This window comes from Wyeomyia smithii, chromosome 2 (genome assembly GCF_029784165.1).
Source record: "Wyeomyia smithii strain HCP4-BCI-WySm-NY-G18 chromosome 2, ASM2978416v1, whole genome shotgun sequence".
Lineage (NCBI taxonomy): Eukaryota > Metazoa > Arthropoda > Insecta > Diptera > Culicidae > Wyeomyia > Wyeomyia smithii.
Window position 1 is genome coordinate 61,817,279 of NC_073695.1, and position 16,560 is coordinate 61,833,838.

The following is a 16,560-nucleotide window of genomic DNA, read 5'->3' on the forward strand; positions in this document are numbered from 1 at the left end:
CGGCTCTGTCAACATGCTAGGTAAGAATATAGGGGAACAACGGGCAACACGGACAGGACGGGTAAGATGGTCCGTTGCTCATTTCTATATAAACCATTGAAATTAACACAAATCATTTATGCCAGTTACATACCAACAGCATTCTGTGAGTTTCGAGATATTATGTAGATTGAAACAATAGTTAGTTATTTGAGGAATAATAAAAATAAGCTCACCCTCAACAGCAAAGCAATGTGATGTAGTTTTTGCCATGCCGAATTTAAGCTACTGCTGCGGTAAAACTTCAGAAAAATATAATTTTCAATGACATTGGAATATTTAAGCATATTTGAAACATGTGGGTGAAGATAGTTTAGTGAAAATATGATTTTATTTTAAATCACATCGATCCAAAAAATTGTTTGCCTCTTGGGCAAAACGGTCAGCCGTTGTGTTCGCAAAATGGGCAGTCTGAGGAAACGACGATAGCACCATTTAATAGTGTTTCTTTCAGCATTCTTAGCACGTGAGATGAGACTTAAAGTCATTACCTCTCATTTGAAATAAAAATCATCATTACAAACGTTGTTAAAACCTGTAAATATGCTACATGTAAATGATGTGAATGATTCCATCTGCGCAGCGGACGGTAAGCTTTAAACACGTGCTTTTTTTGCGCGGCGCGTCGTCCCGTATAGAAAAAAAATTTGCTATAGTCTTTCATAGGCCGTCTTACCAGCACAGTTGGTACGTTTCATATGCACGTTGTGAAATAGTGGTTTTTCGAGACTGTTTTTATTTTAGTGAAAACTAATATAAAATCACTCTAAAAAGGAAAGGTTTGCATTATTTTATGAAAAGCACTAGTCAATGTCGAATATTATGAATATCGTTGGTTGCAATGTTGTGTTTTGAGCAGAATAATGAATGATTTCCTTAGAGTGACCGTCTTGCCCGTTGTTCCCCTACATATCAACAGATTATGTAATAGGTGGCAAAGAACTTCGCGCAGCCTTCTGCTGTGCCTCAGTCACGTAAACTCAAATAGAATAAACAGTTTGTGTTGTAAACAAAACAGAAGTCACCGGTTCAACGGCGTAAATACTCTCGCGTGTGCTCTATTGTACATGCAGTACTAAATTACGTTAAGAGCTTAGTAAGGTAAACAGAGAGTGGGGAAAGCCTCTCACTCTGGGTTACCTGTAGGGTATATTTAAGTAGTGTTGTACAAAAATATAAGTCAGTTAGTCCACGCTAATCACGTGCGTACAGGATTTGTCAGAAAGTCCTGGTGGAGGTAGGATACAACCTCTACACTTATTACGGGAGTCATTTCACGGCGATATATTTTACACTCTCACGCTTACTTCACTATTTCACTATTTGAGACCTATCTCCGATTCTCCATCTGATGTGAGGTGACAAAAATTAGCTCCGTGAAGTGAGATTGACAGCTCAAAAGTTCCTAAGCCCCAAAAACTTGATTTTACCCGATTTTTATTTCTAGATAACACCAGATCTCGCAGGTTAAGCATTTCTAAGACAATTGGCATCTGAGCCATTTTTTTTTTTCTTTAAATCCCGTAGTTAAAATTTTTTACGTTAAGTGTGAAACCAGAACTAAAGCTACAAATATATGTCGCCTTTAATCGACGAAATGCTGACTCCACCTCAGACATGGAGAGCGATTCTTTGTTACTATAAGTCATAGGAAACGAGACGAGACATGACACATCTGCACTTTTTTACCTACATCTAATAAACCATGTAAAAAAAAGCAAAAAAAGTCAAATTACAAACAAGTCAAAAGTATAGTTTTTAAGACGAATCATAAGTAGGCTGATAAGAATTCAATAATTGATAAAAGAATTCAATAATTGATAAAAATCTAATGAACTAAAGAAAACGTCGACATTGAGGCAGCCAAATTGCTTTCAATTCTGCAGAAATTATAGTTTCTGAAACTGTTTCTGTAAAGAAAAAAAATCGAAAAACAAACAGCAAAGTGTACCCAAAATGTACAACTCAAGCTCAAGCTTGACGACCGCACATTTCGTAGTTGTTCCACTGAGACGGATTTGATCTAGTGAAGCTGCACAGAGAACCACGTGTATAGATTTGTGGTTAGTATACCATCTTCAATGTACTAAATTGTCGTACATCAAATTTGTATAGATCGATAACGGCGCCGGCTACGTCCTTACGGTCGTTAAGGTGAGGAAGGACATTGTAAGAAGGGAGGTGCAACAGTCTGTGTTGTCGGAGACCGAGTTTACCTTAGTATCTCCACGACTGAGACGGAAATGGAGGATTGTGTCACCGTGGTGCGTGACGGAATCGAAAAATGTTGCGTGCAATGCTAACTCATTACGAAGGCGATCTACCACTGCACAACGGCCCAGAAACCAAATTTAGGGTAAAATTTGGGTCTAGAGCTCTATAGCAATATTTTAGAGAAAAACTAACTCCTACCAAGTTATTACATATCATAAAGCGCTTATTAAAAAATTATGGAAAAATTGGGGTGACCCAAGTTTTCGATGAAATCAAGTATCTGACTTTTTATCATTAAGATATTAGAAAAAGATGTTCTACAATGTTATAGCTCCGTTAATTTTAAGTACCTAACATTATAAAAAAAGTTTTTCTATATTTTTGAAAACAATCGATTTATATTAAAAAAACATATTTTTGGCTCTAACTTTATTTTAATTTTCACCTTAGAACTATTTTTGAATGACTTTCAGGGCTTTTTGAGAGAAACAATTTGCAATGCTGACATCGTGAATATCTCAATTCTACTCAAAATTATTAATGTTTTCATAAAAGATATGCGTTTTTCATTTGTTTATCATTTTTTTGGGGAAAAACATAAATCATATCTCTTGGTCTCAATTTAAAGGACACATATGACTTTACAAATAAAGAAAATTTTAGGAATAAGTTATTTTTTAAATTTAAATAAATTCAATTTAAAAACATGACAAAAATTTTAATATTTTTTTATATTATGCATATAAAAGTACACAACTTTTCTTTTTGTGTTTTCACTTAAAACTCGAAGTAATTAACTTTAATTTGATCCACGAAAATCGATCAACTGGTTCGAAAGTTATGAGTTTCTGAAAATAAAATACATCAAGTACGATCGTTTTTTATGGTCACCCCGTTTCGGAATTGGTCACGCAAAGTGCTTCAATTGTGCTCAAAATTGTAGGGATGGATCAATGTTAAAAATAATCAAACCCGTATTTTTTGTTGAGTCGTTAGGGAGACCAGCTCCGAAATAGGGTGACCATAAAAAACGGCTTTATTCGATGTATTTTATTTTCAAAAATTCAGAATTTTTGAAACAGTTGATCGATTTTCGATCTTTCTGGATCAAATTAAAGGTAATTACTTCAAGTTTTAAGTGAAAATACAAAAAAATGCTGATTGCTCTGAGTAATAGAATAAGTCGGCAGTGGAATGTGATACGATATAAATTGTGGAACAGTACCACCGTCCCCCGTAGTTTAATTGGTCAAAACACCATGCCGGAGACAGGGAGATTGCGGGTTCAAATCCCGTCGGGATGCGGTTTTTTTCAAATCTATATCATATTTCCAGTTCGCTTATTTTTCGCTCTCCCTACTTCACATACTGTCTGCTTAATGAACTTGCGTGTTAACGGGTAAAAGCCGTTGTTAAAAATAGAAATTTAGTTCGAAAAATAGTTAGCATCCGAAAGAAACTCTCGAAACCCATTTCTGTCACCTCTGGTGTACCCCAGGGTTCGCATTTGGGTCCACTTCTTTTAATTTCGTATGAAACTTTTTCTTTTTGCATTCAATCATTCTAGCGACGCAAACGAATTCCAAGAAAAAGTGAATCTATTTTACACTCGTTGGAGCAACCAAATGTCAAAATCAAATGCCTGTTTTGACTCTCCTTCTACTAAAAGTAAGTCCCTCTCATAATAAAGCTGGTCTAAGTAACGTATGAAAGTTCTCTTCAGGGAATTGCAATTAGGCGATATTGGTAGGCTGGAAAGAGGCTCGGTTTAGTAGAGCAGTGAGCTAGAAACGGAAGGGTAAAACTAACAAACAAGCACGGATATAAATGATAAGCGTATCACTTACTTCAAAAGTGATACTGCCAATAATATGAAGTGCAGAGCACAGAATACACCTGGGCAATATCACAATAGATCAGATGTCTCTGGTCGCAGAGATGAGTCTTCACAGAGAAAAATGATATGCCAGAATGCCTTACGTTACGTCATGCAAATAAGAGCATGAGATATTTAAAAAAAAGGTTGAAAACCTGCATAACAAGAACAAACCACAGGCTGCCGAATTAGAAGCTTAATTTACTATTGAATCACTAATTTAGGTAACATTTTGACTATCAATCAAGCTGCTCTAGTGCCAACATGTTGAATCCTAGATTTGCAGTATGTAAAATGTCCATAACTTTCAAAATTTATATGGGTGGTTATTCACGGAGGAGAAGGAGGTTAAAATCTTCAAACATCTGTCCACGTAAAATATGAATGGCCCCTTGTATGTTTTCTGATTCAGATAAAGTTTTGGTATAATTGAACACCATATCTATGATGAAACAATCAATTTACCTTGCTAGCAAATTCTTGGGGTTGAAAACCTAAAGTTAACTAAAACTCCTCCCAAATAAAAATCCCGGACACGGCCACGTTACTATCAGTAGGATCCCACTTGATGCGTTTCACCTAGCAGAATAAATCATCACTCTCAAGTTCATAACCATCATTTCAGCTTACAAATTCAATCGATTCCGCGCTGAGCACATTGTGCGACGGCGTGGCATCTCTTAAACTGTGAATTATCACTTTGTGAATCTATAGTGATTGCTCCCAGTTACAATAGCTTGCTCGTACGATGTACTATACACACTAGAGGGCTTTAGCGAATTTTTCACACCATCTACGGTATTTGCCCGACTCTGTGCGGTTCCGAACCTGTCCATGAGTCATCACCGCTGGTCGTATGATGCGCGCAACACACCGTGGATCGCGGCCCCGTAGGACGATCGCCCGTAATTTAGTGCGGTAATGAAATTAATAATCTAAAGCATACCCTTCGCTATTGCTGTGCGTGTACCAACAACAACAACATCTGACGCCTCCTGTTCTCTGCCATATTTGACCGTAGCACGGGATGCTGCGTTCCACTGACCTGACTCAACTTCCGAGATGCGTCATCGCGTTGCCATCGATTTCCTGACCATTCTCATTACCACACAGGACCACACAGGATTAAATGGTTTCGTTCGTTATGCAGTCCAGAGATCGACTTACGACACATCGAGTGGGCATGGCAGTTTCCACTTATTGAGGGCACTTTACTAACGGCTGTAGTAGCTGCACTTGCTTAACAAGGGCTACGTGGGTAAAGTGCGCTGAATATAATCCGCTTGTTTAATCGTAATCCGAGTGAAATTATGGCGCAGTAACCGTCGCAAATCGCTGAGTTATCTGTATAACAGCGAAATTCCATTCTATTTCAGTTGCTTATAGTGCTTTCTTACCATGTTCCTAAGATGTGAGCAATGTGTTTTGTGAGTCTATATCTAAGCATACATTCTTAGATGTTTTTTGCTGAAAGAAAAATCTTTAACCAAGTTGGAGGACAGAAAGTAACCCGAAAAAAGCGCAACCTGTTTTACGCCAAGCTCGTTTTTTTTTTTGCTTGATTCCATTATTCAAACTCTCCAATAGATTTGCAGCATATTTGCCGATGGTTGTTTTCCTTCCTGACGATATCAATAAAAATTACCCACGCATATCTCAGGAAATTGACGCCATGACCTTGTGTCCGTTCAGTTTACTTTTTCTAATGTTTATTCGTCTTGGGTGTGAAATGGTGGAGTTGTTCGTACAGAAATATAGCTGCTGCAACTTCGATAATTCATGAATATAATATACTCCTTTCTTCACCGGCAAATGCTAAACCCAAATATTTTTCTGTCTCTCTTCCGCAGGAACCAAGAAGATGGAATACAAGACCAGACAGTGGCACGAGAAGTGCTTCTGCTGCTGTGTCTGCAAGACCGCGATCGGTACCAAATCGTTTATCCCTCGAGAACAGGAGATCTACTGTGCCGGCTGCTACGAGGAGAAGTACGCAACACGCTGCATCAAGTGCAAGAAGGTATGCCAAATAGTAACCGGAGTTGGAAACTACTTTAAGTCCTCCAACCGGTGTTTTTCCCTCTACCGAGATTTAGTGCTACCTTCTCTCATTTTTCTTTTCCTAACTCAGAGGCTATTTATTCTTCCACTTTGTTTTTCGTTTCAACCTTTTTTTACCCTGCCTGAATTGAAAGGTAGACAAACAGTGAGCACTAAGGGACTATTACGAAGTTAGAAAGGTATAAGCACAGTAGAATTTAAAGTGCACACTTATTATATGATGTGCAACCCATTGAGAGCATAGTGAATTTCTGAACACTCTTAGTTGCATACAGATTTTGTTGAGAAAAATAAATTTTCTCTTTTAAAATAAATTTTTTCTACATATTTTTTTTTCTCAATAGTAATTTTTCTCAATAGTACTGTTTTTTAGGAATCTCCAGTAATTTTTCGAAAGGTCACCCATATAATAAAAAAAAATATAAAATGTTCGGTCCTTTCAAAAACTGTTCAAAATTGATTTTGGGAAAACAAGTTGCTTCAATGGACACCCCTCCCTCATACAACCTTCACATCCAAAATGTTTGACTGAAATCTGGAAGAATCGACTTGACATAAATTCAGTGTCAGTTATTTTATATTTAAACATGATGTTGAAAGACTGGTTCTCGTAGAAATAATTCAAAGTAGAATCTCTACAATTGGTTCTTATTTCATTTTATCATTTCATGGTTGTAATAGAAACAGTTTACAACAGTTAAATGTATAGATTTGATCTTGACTTTTTATTCGTGCAGTATTCAACGATTTGGGTCTCAAACACGGCAGAATATAACCCCGAAAATTTTTTCTCAAAAGTGACTCCGGAACCGACCCTGTTATGTACGTCATCCCCACACATTTTGCTTGAAGCCGTTTTTCTCTGGCTCTCTGGCTCGATTATACGTCAAGAGGCTGTCAATGCTTGCGAAACAGCCGAATCTGCTCCGTCCATGCGAGATCAACTGTTGCTGCCAGGGCTCTACATTTTCGAAACAAAACAATGAAACTGATATACTCGCGCTGTCATTTCGATTCGAACAGTTTAATTTTTTCTTGATTCCTTTCGGCTACTATCCACGAATCACTTCTTTCTCTCTTTCCCTCTTTCTTATTTAGGATCATTTCAAATGAAACTAATGACTATTTCAATCGACGGAGAGAGTGACAGAGGGAGAGACTCTTTCCTTTCCTTCAGTGTCTCAATTGAAATTAGCACCGCATCGCGTCGTTTGATGGTAGTTTTCTAATACCGCAGGCCCTAGTTAGAACGGCAATGGCATCCAATAAATACGTTACGCAAGCTCCGATCAATATTTCCTTCCTCTTTCCTTTTTATATACTGTATGGAAGCCTTCTGTCTCCGTCAGCGCTCATTGCCATTTTCAATTGAGATTCGTCATGTGAGAGTGATAGTGATAATCTCCGCTTTCAATTGAAAAGCGTTTGTATCAATTCCAAGCCCTTCAGTTGTCAGAATCACAGCAAGAGCTTTCGACTGTGTGTCATGTGACTCACGAAGTGCTCGAAAATGATACAAAAGCTTTTCAATTGAAAGCGACGGGTCAAAGCGTCACTATAACCTTATAATTGTCAATTGAAAATTACTTTGTCAGGCTCTGGTTGCTGCAAGAGGTGTGTAGAAATGCAAAAAGCGAAGAACGACTGTTTCGTTTTAAACGTTTTATGGATTTTGTGCAGGACATAAATGGTCACGTTCAAACATGTTTCAACACGTTCTAGAGAGCCCTACATTCAATATAGTTAGAAGCACGCGAAAAATCCGTACAGTAACACATGCGGCACAATGAACGAAGCTTATGATCATATTTTCAACACTAACACCATCATCATCGGCGGCGGCTTCAGGTAACAGTTATCATGACATCGGTCTGATGCGACGCAGTGGCACGAAAGGTTGAGGAAAACCTTCCAAATGCCTGACATGTTCCGGAAAATGGGACACCAAGCACTTTATGAGAGGCCCGAGGTGCCAAGCTGGTAAACCGGTTGCTAAGCCACGGGCTTAAGGGTGACACAACTAAACCTGATCTACTGCTATGCGGATCAGCACCTGCTATACTAAGCAACCTCTGAGTCGTTGTCGGACATCGCAATCGCATCGGACCTCTACCGTATTCCTTCCGAAAACGATAACTGAGTCGCGGATAAGTCCAATATGGCGACCATATGGATGACGGACTGGTTCAGAAGGCTGTGTGTCGGAATGTTCTACCATAGTTGCTACGCTTCACCGAATTGATCTATTGAAAGTTTTGTTCAGATGGTCGACCTCGTAACCATGGAGCTGAGAGGCATGACGTCGTTGGTGGTGTCGGGTGACTTCAACGCTTGGGCTATTGTGTGGGTAAGTCGCTTTACGAAGCGGAAAGGCCAGATGTTGGAAGCTTCAGCAAAGCTCAGCCAACATAGGGACCGAAAGTACATTCAGCGATCATCGACGTGACGTTTTCCAGCCCAGGACTGATCACGAACTGGCAGATAGACGATGCCTACACCAACAGCAACCACTAGTCTGTTCGCTATAGTGTATATCACAACGTGAGGTGGCAAGCGGCACTTCAACCATTCGTGAGCAGAGGACATCGCATGTCGATGCCAAGGTATTTCAGGAAGCAATAAAAAGAAAGTTGGCTTCGTCTGATTTCTGACCAATTAGTTGCCACACTGTTCCAGGCCTGCAACGTCACCATGCTCAAGACTTGGCAATCTGGGAATGGATAGCCACCGATTTACTGGTGAACTGACGCTAAACCGGACCTCCGTGGTGAGTGCCTCCCTGCAACTTAGGGTAGAGCGCCGTGCAATATTCGGGTCTGGAAAATCGGCGCTAAAGGCGAGCAAGAGGGCTTGTTTTGATAGGGTATGCGCGAGTGCCAATACGAATCCATGGGGTAACGCCTACAGGATCGTAATGGCCAAGACCAAAAGCGGGTTGGCAGCCTGCAGAGCGATCACCAGCAATACTGGAGGGTATCATCAGGGAACTTTTTCTATGCCACTAACCAAAACCTTGGCCTCCGATGTCCAGTCCGACATTCCAGTATCTCAGACAAACACCAGTAATGGTCAGTTAACCTGCCGGATATCCAACTCAAGGTTGACGACAGCCATGTTGAGATTGAGGTGGAGGTAAGCAGACTGTGTAAAGAACGCACTGCACTAGGAGCAAAAAGCAGCCCTTGCTTCCTAGGGGACACGCACTCGTGAAGGCTGCTTCGGTCAACGATTCGGCACGCAACAAATGAAGAACAGCTCCACACAACGAATATCTCTTTCACTCATACGACGCGACGTGGGACAAAACACAACACTTATCGTTCTTACTACATTTCAACACTTGTAGTAAGAACGGTAAGTGTTGTGTTTTGTCCCACGTCGCGTCGTATGAGTGATGTTAGTTCTTACGTTGCACGAGAATACCAAATATTGAAGTGAATATCTCTTTGTTGGTGTCTTTTCAAAAGTTACATGGAGCGCACGGGTGACTTCGAGTAACTTTTTGCTTGCCTTTTTTTGCTTTGTGGGGTCTCCGTCTCCTTGTACTCTGATTCTCCTTTATCTCTATTTATCAATCCACATGTAGCACAGTCAACATCAAATGGGATAAAGCTCAACCGTGCGCAGTCAGGTCAAAACAAAGAAATCCTCAAAGTGCCTCTCGGTGACGAATCAAACGTTGACTCGGATCATTATCTCGTGGTATCCAAGATTCGCGCCCGGTTGTCCAACGTGTTAAAATCCAGGACGACAAGGAGGATACAGTTGAACATCCAGCGGCTATCAACTGGATAAGAGGCTACAGAGTACCTGCGGAAGGTTGATGAGCGTATCGAGGATCAAGTTGGAGATAGCTTGAATGAACAGTGGAGGCATATCCACAGCGGAAGAAGTGTTGGGTACATCTGCGACAGCCACGTCTAATAAGTGGTTCAACGCTGAGTGCCAGCGAGCGACGGATGGAAAGAACCGCGCCAGAGTTCACATGTTAGCCACGGCTGAGACTAGTCAGAGCATAGGAAGATACCGGGAAGCTAGAGCCGCTGAAAAAAGACTCCATTGCCGAAGGAAAGGACAGCATTGAAAGAGGATTCTTGCGGAGGCGGAAGGTTGCTTCTCTAGGCACGATGCGAGAAGCTACTACAAGAAGATCAATGGAATCAGAAACCAGAACGTGTCAGCCCCTGCCATGTGCAATGATAGGGAGGGGAACATGATTACCGATAGAACGGAAGTGGCCAGGCGTTGGAAGGAACACTTTAGTGTGTTAGTGAATGGTGATGGTGATTGAGGATGATGGCAAATGCCATCCCACCATTCATGGACGAGGTTAAGAAAGCAGTGAAAGAGCTGAGGTACTGTAAAGCAACTGGTAAGGACGGCATTCCAGCTGAACTTTTTAAATTCTGGAGTGAACAGCTGTATCGTGCTTTACACCGGATCATGCTGAGAGTATGGTCCGATGAAAAATTGCCTTCGTACTGGTTGGAGGGTCTCATATGTCCAATCTACAAGAAATGCCACCGCCTGGACTGTAGTAATTATCGGGGCATAACCCTTCTCAACACCGTTTACAAAATTCTCTCCCGTATTCTGTTCCATAGACTGAGGCCGTTGTCGGAGACCTTTGTTGGCGATTATCAATGTGATTTTCGAGGGAGACGCTCCACTACGGACCAAATGTTTACCCTGCGTCAGACCCTCGATAAATTTCGAGAATTTAACCTGCAGACGCACCATCTGTTCATTGACTTCAAGGCAGCGTACGATACAGTAAAGAGAAATGAGTTATGGCGAATTATACGTGCCACCTTTGAAGGCTCTACACCATGCGTCAGGATAGCCGGACTCCTTCGTGACGCTAGATGGTTTGAAGCAGGGAGACGGGCTGTCAAACATATTGTTCAACATCGCATTGGAGGGTGCTATACGGAGGGCCGGCGTGCAAAGAAGCGGCACCATCTTTATGAAGTCTCACATGCTTCTTGGTTTTGCGGACGATATCGACATCATTGGTATCAAACGTAGAGCTGTGGAAGAGGCCTTCGGACCTCTTAAAAGGGGAACTATGAGAGTAGGGCTTATCATTACTCTGCCAAAACGGTATTTATGGTGGCTGGTAGAGAGCGTGGTAGTCCGACTGATGTTGGTGCTGAGGTGGTGTTAGATGGGGAAACTTTAGAAGTAGTCGACGAACTTGTTTACCTGGGTACACTAGTGACATGTGACAACGAGGTGAGCCGTGAGATAAAAAGGCGGATAGCAGCTGCAAACAGGGCCTTCTACGGGTTGCGTAACCAGCTGAGGTCCCGTAGTCTGCAAACCCGTACTAAACATGCACTCTACAAAACACTAATTCTTCCCGTGGCCCTCTACGGGAATCAGGGACGTTGAAAAAGGCCAAAGGCGGCAAACTAGAAAATGGTGTTTGGCGTAGACGCATGAACCATGAAGTGTACCAGGTGTACAAATCGGCGGATATAGTTAAGCGGATAAAACACGGCAGGTTGCAGTGAGCTGGGCATGTAGCTAGAATTACGGAAGAACGACCAGCGAAGACTATATTTAGCAGATACCCTGATAGAGGTCGTCGACTTCGAGGTAGGCCGCTCACTCGTTGGATGTTTGCTGTTGAAAAGGATGCCCGCGAAATAGGTGTTAGGGGAGATTGGAGGATAGCAGTCCAAGACCGAGTGGCATGGCGACGTATTCTGGATTCGTCATTGGATCGATAATCGGTCTGTCGCCGTAAAAGTAAGTAAGTAAGTAAATAGGCCTCTCGGTGACAAACTGAAGGTTACTGCACTGCATACGTAACTTCATTGGCTCTTGTACCGAGCTGGCGTTTGCTATGAATGTCATGATGATATCACCAAGCGGCTCGAAGCGGCGCTTTTACCGAGTCTCGAGGCAAGAGCTACAAATGAGGAAGTCATTGTGATCGCCAACTTTTCAAAGGTGAGCAAGGCACCGGGACTGCATGGAATCCCGAACCTGGCCATCAAGATGGCCATAAAAGTAACCTCGGGTTATTCCGGGCAGCCATGCAGAACTGCCTGGCCTCTTCCCGGAGTGGTGGAAGCGACAGAAACGGCTTCTACTGCCAAAGGCTGAGAAACCGTCAGGGGACCCATCCGTATACAGACCCACTTGTCTGCTGGACACTTGCCGTTAAGATGCTTGAGAGGATTATTTTCAACAGAATGGTGAAGTACACAGAGGGTGTAAACAATCTGGCAAGTAACCAGTTTGGCTTCCAGAAAGGTAGGTCCACGTTGGATGCTATTCTATCAGTCGCTAAGACGGCGGAGGTGGCAGTTCAGTGCAAGAGAAGGTACATTCGCTATTGCGCAATCATCACGCTTGACGTACAGAATGCGTTCAATAGCGCTAAGTGGAACTCCATAGCACTCGCACTTAGAAGCATCCATGTTTCGGTGTCATTGTACAAGTTTTTAGATAATTACTTCAGGAATCGAGTGCTAGATAACAACACGAAGAAAGGTCAGAAATGCGTCCCAATCCAAGTACAGAGTACCGCAAGGTTCCATCCCGGGTCCGGTGTTGTGGAATGTCATATACGACGAAGTGTTGAAGCTAAAGTTCCCTGTAGGGGCTTTGCGGGCAACGCTGGAAATCTACGGTGAGTCGATCGGGGAGGCTGAGTTGATGGCCGCACATGCATCCGCAAGGTCGAGAACTGGAAGCACTCAAGGAAACTAAAGTTAGCGCGCTATGAGAAGGAGGTCACAGTTGTAAATAATCGTAAATCAGAGCAACTAGCGGTGGTCAGATTCGTAGACTGTACCATTACCTCAAAACGATCTTTGAAAGTCTTGGAATAACTGGAAGGTTCCCTTCCACGTCATTGTACATGTCGGTATGTACCTGTATGGCTATATACCTCTCCGAGACTGATTCATCTTCTCATAGACCTCATGTTCACGATCTTCTGCTGGCACTTTTTTATCTAAGAATCGTGGCCATGTCGTTCCGTACCCGTTTGTACTTGGTCTTGTTCTCACTCATCGACTTGCCCATGTGTATCTCCTAGGTCCGGTTCTTCTTATTCACCGTTGCCTCGTATTTCCCGTCATAGCAGTCATTTCTGCTGGTCAGTGCCTCTGCTCCTAGTATCACCATTGTGGTCTTCCTAATAGGTGTGCGAATTCTGCATCAGCCGTCCTCGAGGGGAGATGCTTCAAGCTCCTCCGCCGTGATTTGTATCGCTTCGAGCTGATACGCGTATTCCTTGACAGCCGAGGAGTTTCAGAGCTTACTTCGGATGCAGCGCACTAGTAGTTCTTTGAAAGCTACAATGTTAACGCATCGCTGACTATTGTCGTTTATGCACACTGTGCGGACCGATCACCGGTTAGTATTTCCTCACTTCTGATCTGAGCCTTATGTCCCTGTAGAGTTTCTCCAGCTTCGCATGGAAAACTTCTTTCCCGACATCGGGTCTTTCTTCGCAAGGACAGTACACGTTGAGAATGGTGTAGAGCTGGGAACTTGTTCCAACTTGCTTGCTAGAACTTGCTCCCACGACTTAGCATCCTGCCCAGCACTGTAAAGCCGGTACCCAGCTTATTGGTTGTGCAGCCGCCGGGGTTTCAGCTAATCCAGTAGGATCGCCACCCGGGACGCAGTGCTTAATTTTTCGGCATACTGCCTTACTAGGTCTGCCGATCCCTAGTCTCGCGACGAAGCTGCCATCTTAAGTGTAGCTGCCGAGACACCGCATTTCATGGTTCAGCAGTTCGCTGCGTATCAGTCGCTGTTTGAGTCGCCCATGACATGGGAAACAGACACTCACACAAGCCCTCCTCCAAGGAGAACGTTGATGTCAAGCTCAAAGAGCTTATTTCTGTTTGGCTTTCATTATCTTCACAATCACTATGATGACATAGTTGCAGTCTTAGCACTTCTCTCACGCTCCTCACCTCTATTCACCTCACTGAATAAATTCCTCCAATGACAGTTTCCGAAGCGGTAGAGATTAGCATTATTATGAAACTCATGTGTTTAATTTAGTCAGTTGCGCTCCATTACCAGCTGTAATAATTTATCAAAACGTATTCATTACATCTCTTTCCAGATCATCACCAGCGGTGGTGTAACCTACAAGAATGAACCATGGCACCGTGAATGCTTCACCTGCAGCCACTGCCAAGTGTCACTGGCCGGCCAACGCTTTACAAGCCGCGACGAGAAGCCGTACTGCGCCGAGTGCTTCGGGGAGCTCTTCGCCAAGAGATGTACCTCATGTACCAAGCCAATCACCGGTGAGTTTCGCAAATTACAAATTAGCAAAATTTTATTTCACACCATTCCTTCCTCGTCCGCCCCCCTAGGAATCGGTGGTACCCGTTTCATCTCGTTCGAGGACCGCCACTGGCACAACGACTGCTTCATCTGCGCCATCTGCAAGACGTCTCTAGTCGGACGTGGCTTCATCACCGACGAGCAGGACGTCATCTGTCCGGAGTGTGCCAAGCAAAAGCTGATGTAAGGCCGTTTATTAATCCCCTTAAAGATGCACTTCAAGTTAATCCTTTTACACACGCAAAAAAAATATTTACTTGTACACGCTAACTAAGAAACAACGAAACACAGCAAATGATATTCTAAAACAAGGACACAAAAACAAGATTAGAGCAGCGGGTTGCAGAGCCGAAGCGAAACGGTCGCAGCCCACAACACGCCTAAAAAATAAGAAAAAGCCTTACACCGTTGTCAATACGACAAAGCGAAACTATGGCCATCTTGCTAATGAGTATTTTCGAGGGGAAATGTTCTCGTTTCTGTAAAAACGAAAGGTTTATTATTCTCTAGTGGTGTCGAAATTTTTAGCACAAAACGAACCACTTTTCTGTTTTGTGACGTGTTATGTTTTCTCATCCGGAATGGACGCAATATTATACTCTTTTATCCTATATGAAAGGTTAGGTTTTGAACGTGTAAAATTATTCTAGATTGAGCGATTTTTTAATGCAAAAGAAATTCATATATTTATCTGCGAAACCAGACGGTTACTTATGCTGTGAATATATTTTCTATAGTTCTTAGAGTCGGCTTTTTTATATATCCCAACAAACCAAACACTCACACGAGATTAGCGGGAAGCGGCCAATATTCACTAAAGTTGCCTTCTACTATGAACAAGTAACAAATACCAACACAAACATACATACTAAAACCAATACACACAAAGGTAGAATACAAAATCGAATACGAAGAGACAAGTTTTTTACAGTTGCCCTAGTTTTTATCGCGCTTTTAAACACACAAACTAAAGTATTTATGGCTAGGATGAAGAAATGAAAAAAAAATGCTTTAATATTAATATTATTATAACAGTAAATCGAGTTAAACTTAACATTATAAATGCTTGTCTCTCCTCCCTCTTTCTGTTCTGTGTCGTTAATCGTAAGCAAATTGAAAGCAAACAAAACATCTATTATTATCCTCGGTCAACGAAGCAAAATGAAAGAAAATGTATTTAAACAAAGAAAACTAAACACTTATCAAAACTATTTAATACTACAGTTACTAAACATAACCCTATATAAATATTATGCTATTAGAAATCAGCGGATAAGATGAAGAGAAGAAATCAAATGTAAATGCATTAAGGTTAAACTGTAAGGCAGAATCAGTTTTTTTATTTTAATACTGTTTTCGACAGTGTTTCGTCTAAAGAATGTTTTACTGTTCAGATTATTATTTATTCATTAACACGAGCCGATTACCATACTCAACTATGTTATGCAACAACAACAACAGCAACAACAACAAGAGAAGAGAATATTACGATTTAAAACCATTTTTATCACACCGTGGCGAAGTATGGTGAAGTGAGTGTACACCCTATATCAAAACAAGCGCTAATCATTTATTCACAACATCTTTGTTATTACTACACTTACTATTTTAGTGATAGACGGGTTTTTTTATTTTGAATAAATAAATTATCTCTCCAGTTTTTCCTCCGGTGTCGAAGTATTCGCATTGAAAGAAGGCCCAAATCATAAGGGAGGCGGTTTTTATTAGGATCTCAATATTGCTTATTGTGGTTCTACAATATCACCAATGCAACTTTCAGAGGGGCTTAGAAGCATTTTGTTACACGACACTGTGCGCACCCTGTAATTTTATGAAGAATGGTAACTTTGCTTTTAGGGAATTTATCGTGGATCTGAAATATTGCATTGCGTTCCTCACGAAACCCGGGTTACCCGCATCTTCCTCACTGTTTATTTCACCAGTAGATTTCCATTTTATAAATGTTTTCTGTCAGATCATACCCCAAAAACCCTAAATTTTGAATAGACACATTCTCTGCGAAGGTACACCAACAAACCAATTTT

The 16,560-nt window shown here is 41.7% G+C and overlaps 1 protein-coding gene across 8 annotated transcripts in view; it reads left to right on the forward strand.

Moving 5' to 3' along the window:
* The window catches only part of LOC129725539 (four and a half LIM domains protein 2), a 356,638-nt gene extending 340,462 nt beyond the window's left edge, over nucleotides 1-16,176 (forward strand). For all 8 annotated transcript variants that reach the window (XM_055681510.1, XM_055681509.1, XM_055681512.1 and 5 more), the window contains 3 exons: nucleotides 5,980-6,149; nucleotides 14,289-14,475; nucleotides 14,545-16,176. In XM_055681510.1, the coding sequence (XP_055537485.1) occupies nucleotides 5,980-6,149; nucleotides 14,289-14,475; nucleotides 14,545-14,702 (515 nt within the window). In that variant the 3' untranslated portion in view covers nucleotides 14,703-16,176. The remainder of the gene's footprint in view (nucleotides 1-5,979; nucleotides 6,150-14,288; nucleotides 14,476-14,544) is intronic.
* The last annotated feature ends 384 nt before the right edge of the window (nucleotides 16,177-16,560 follow it).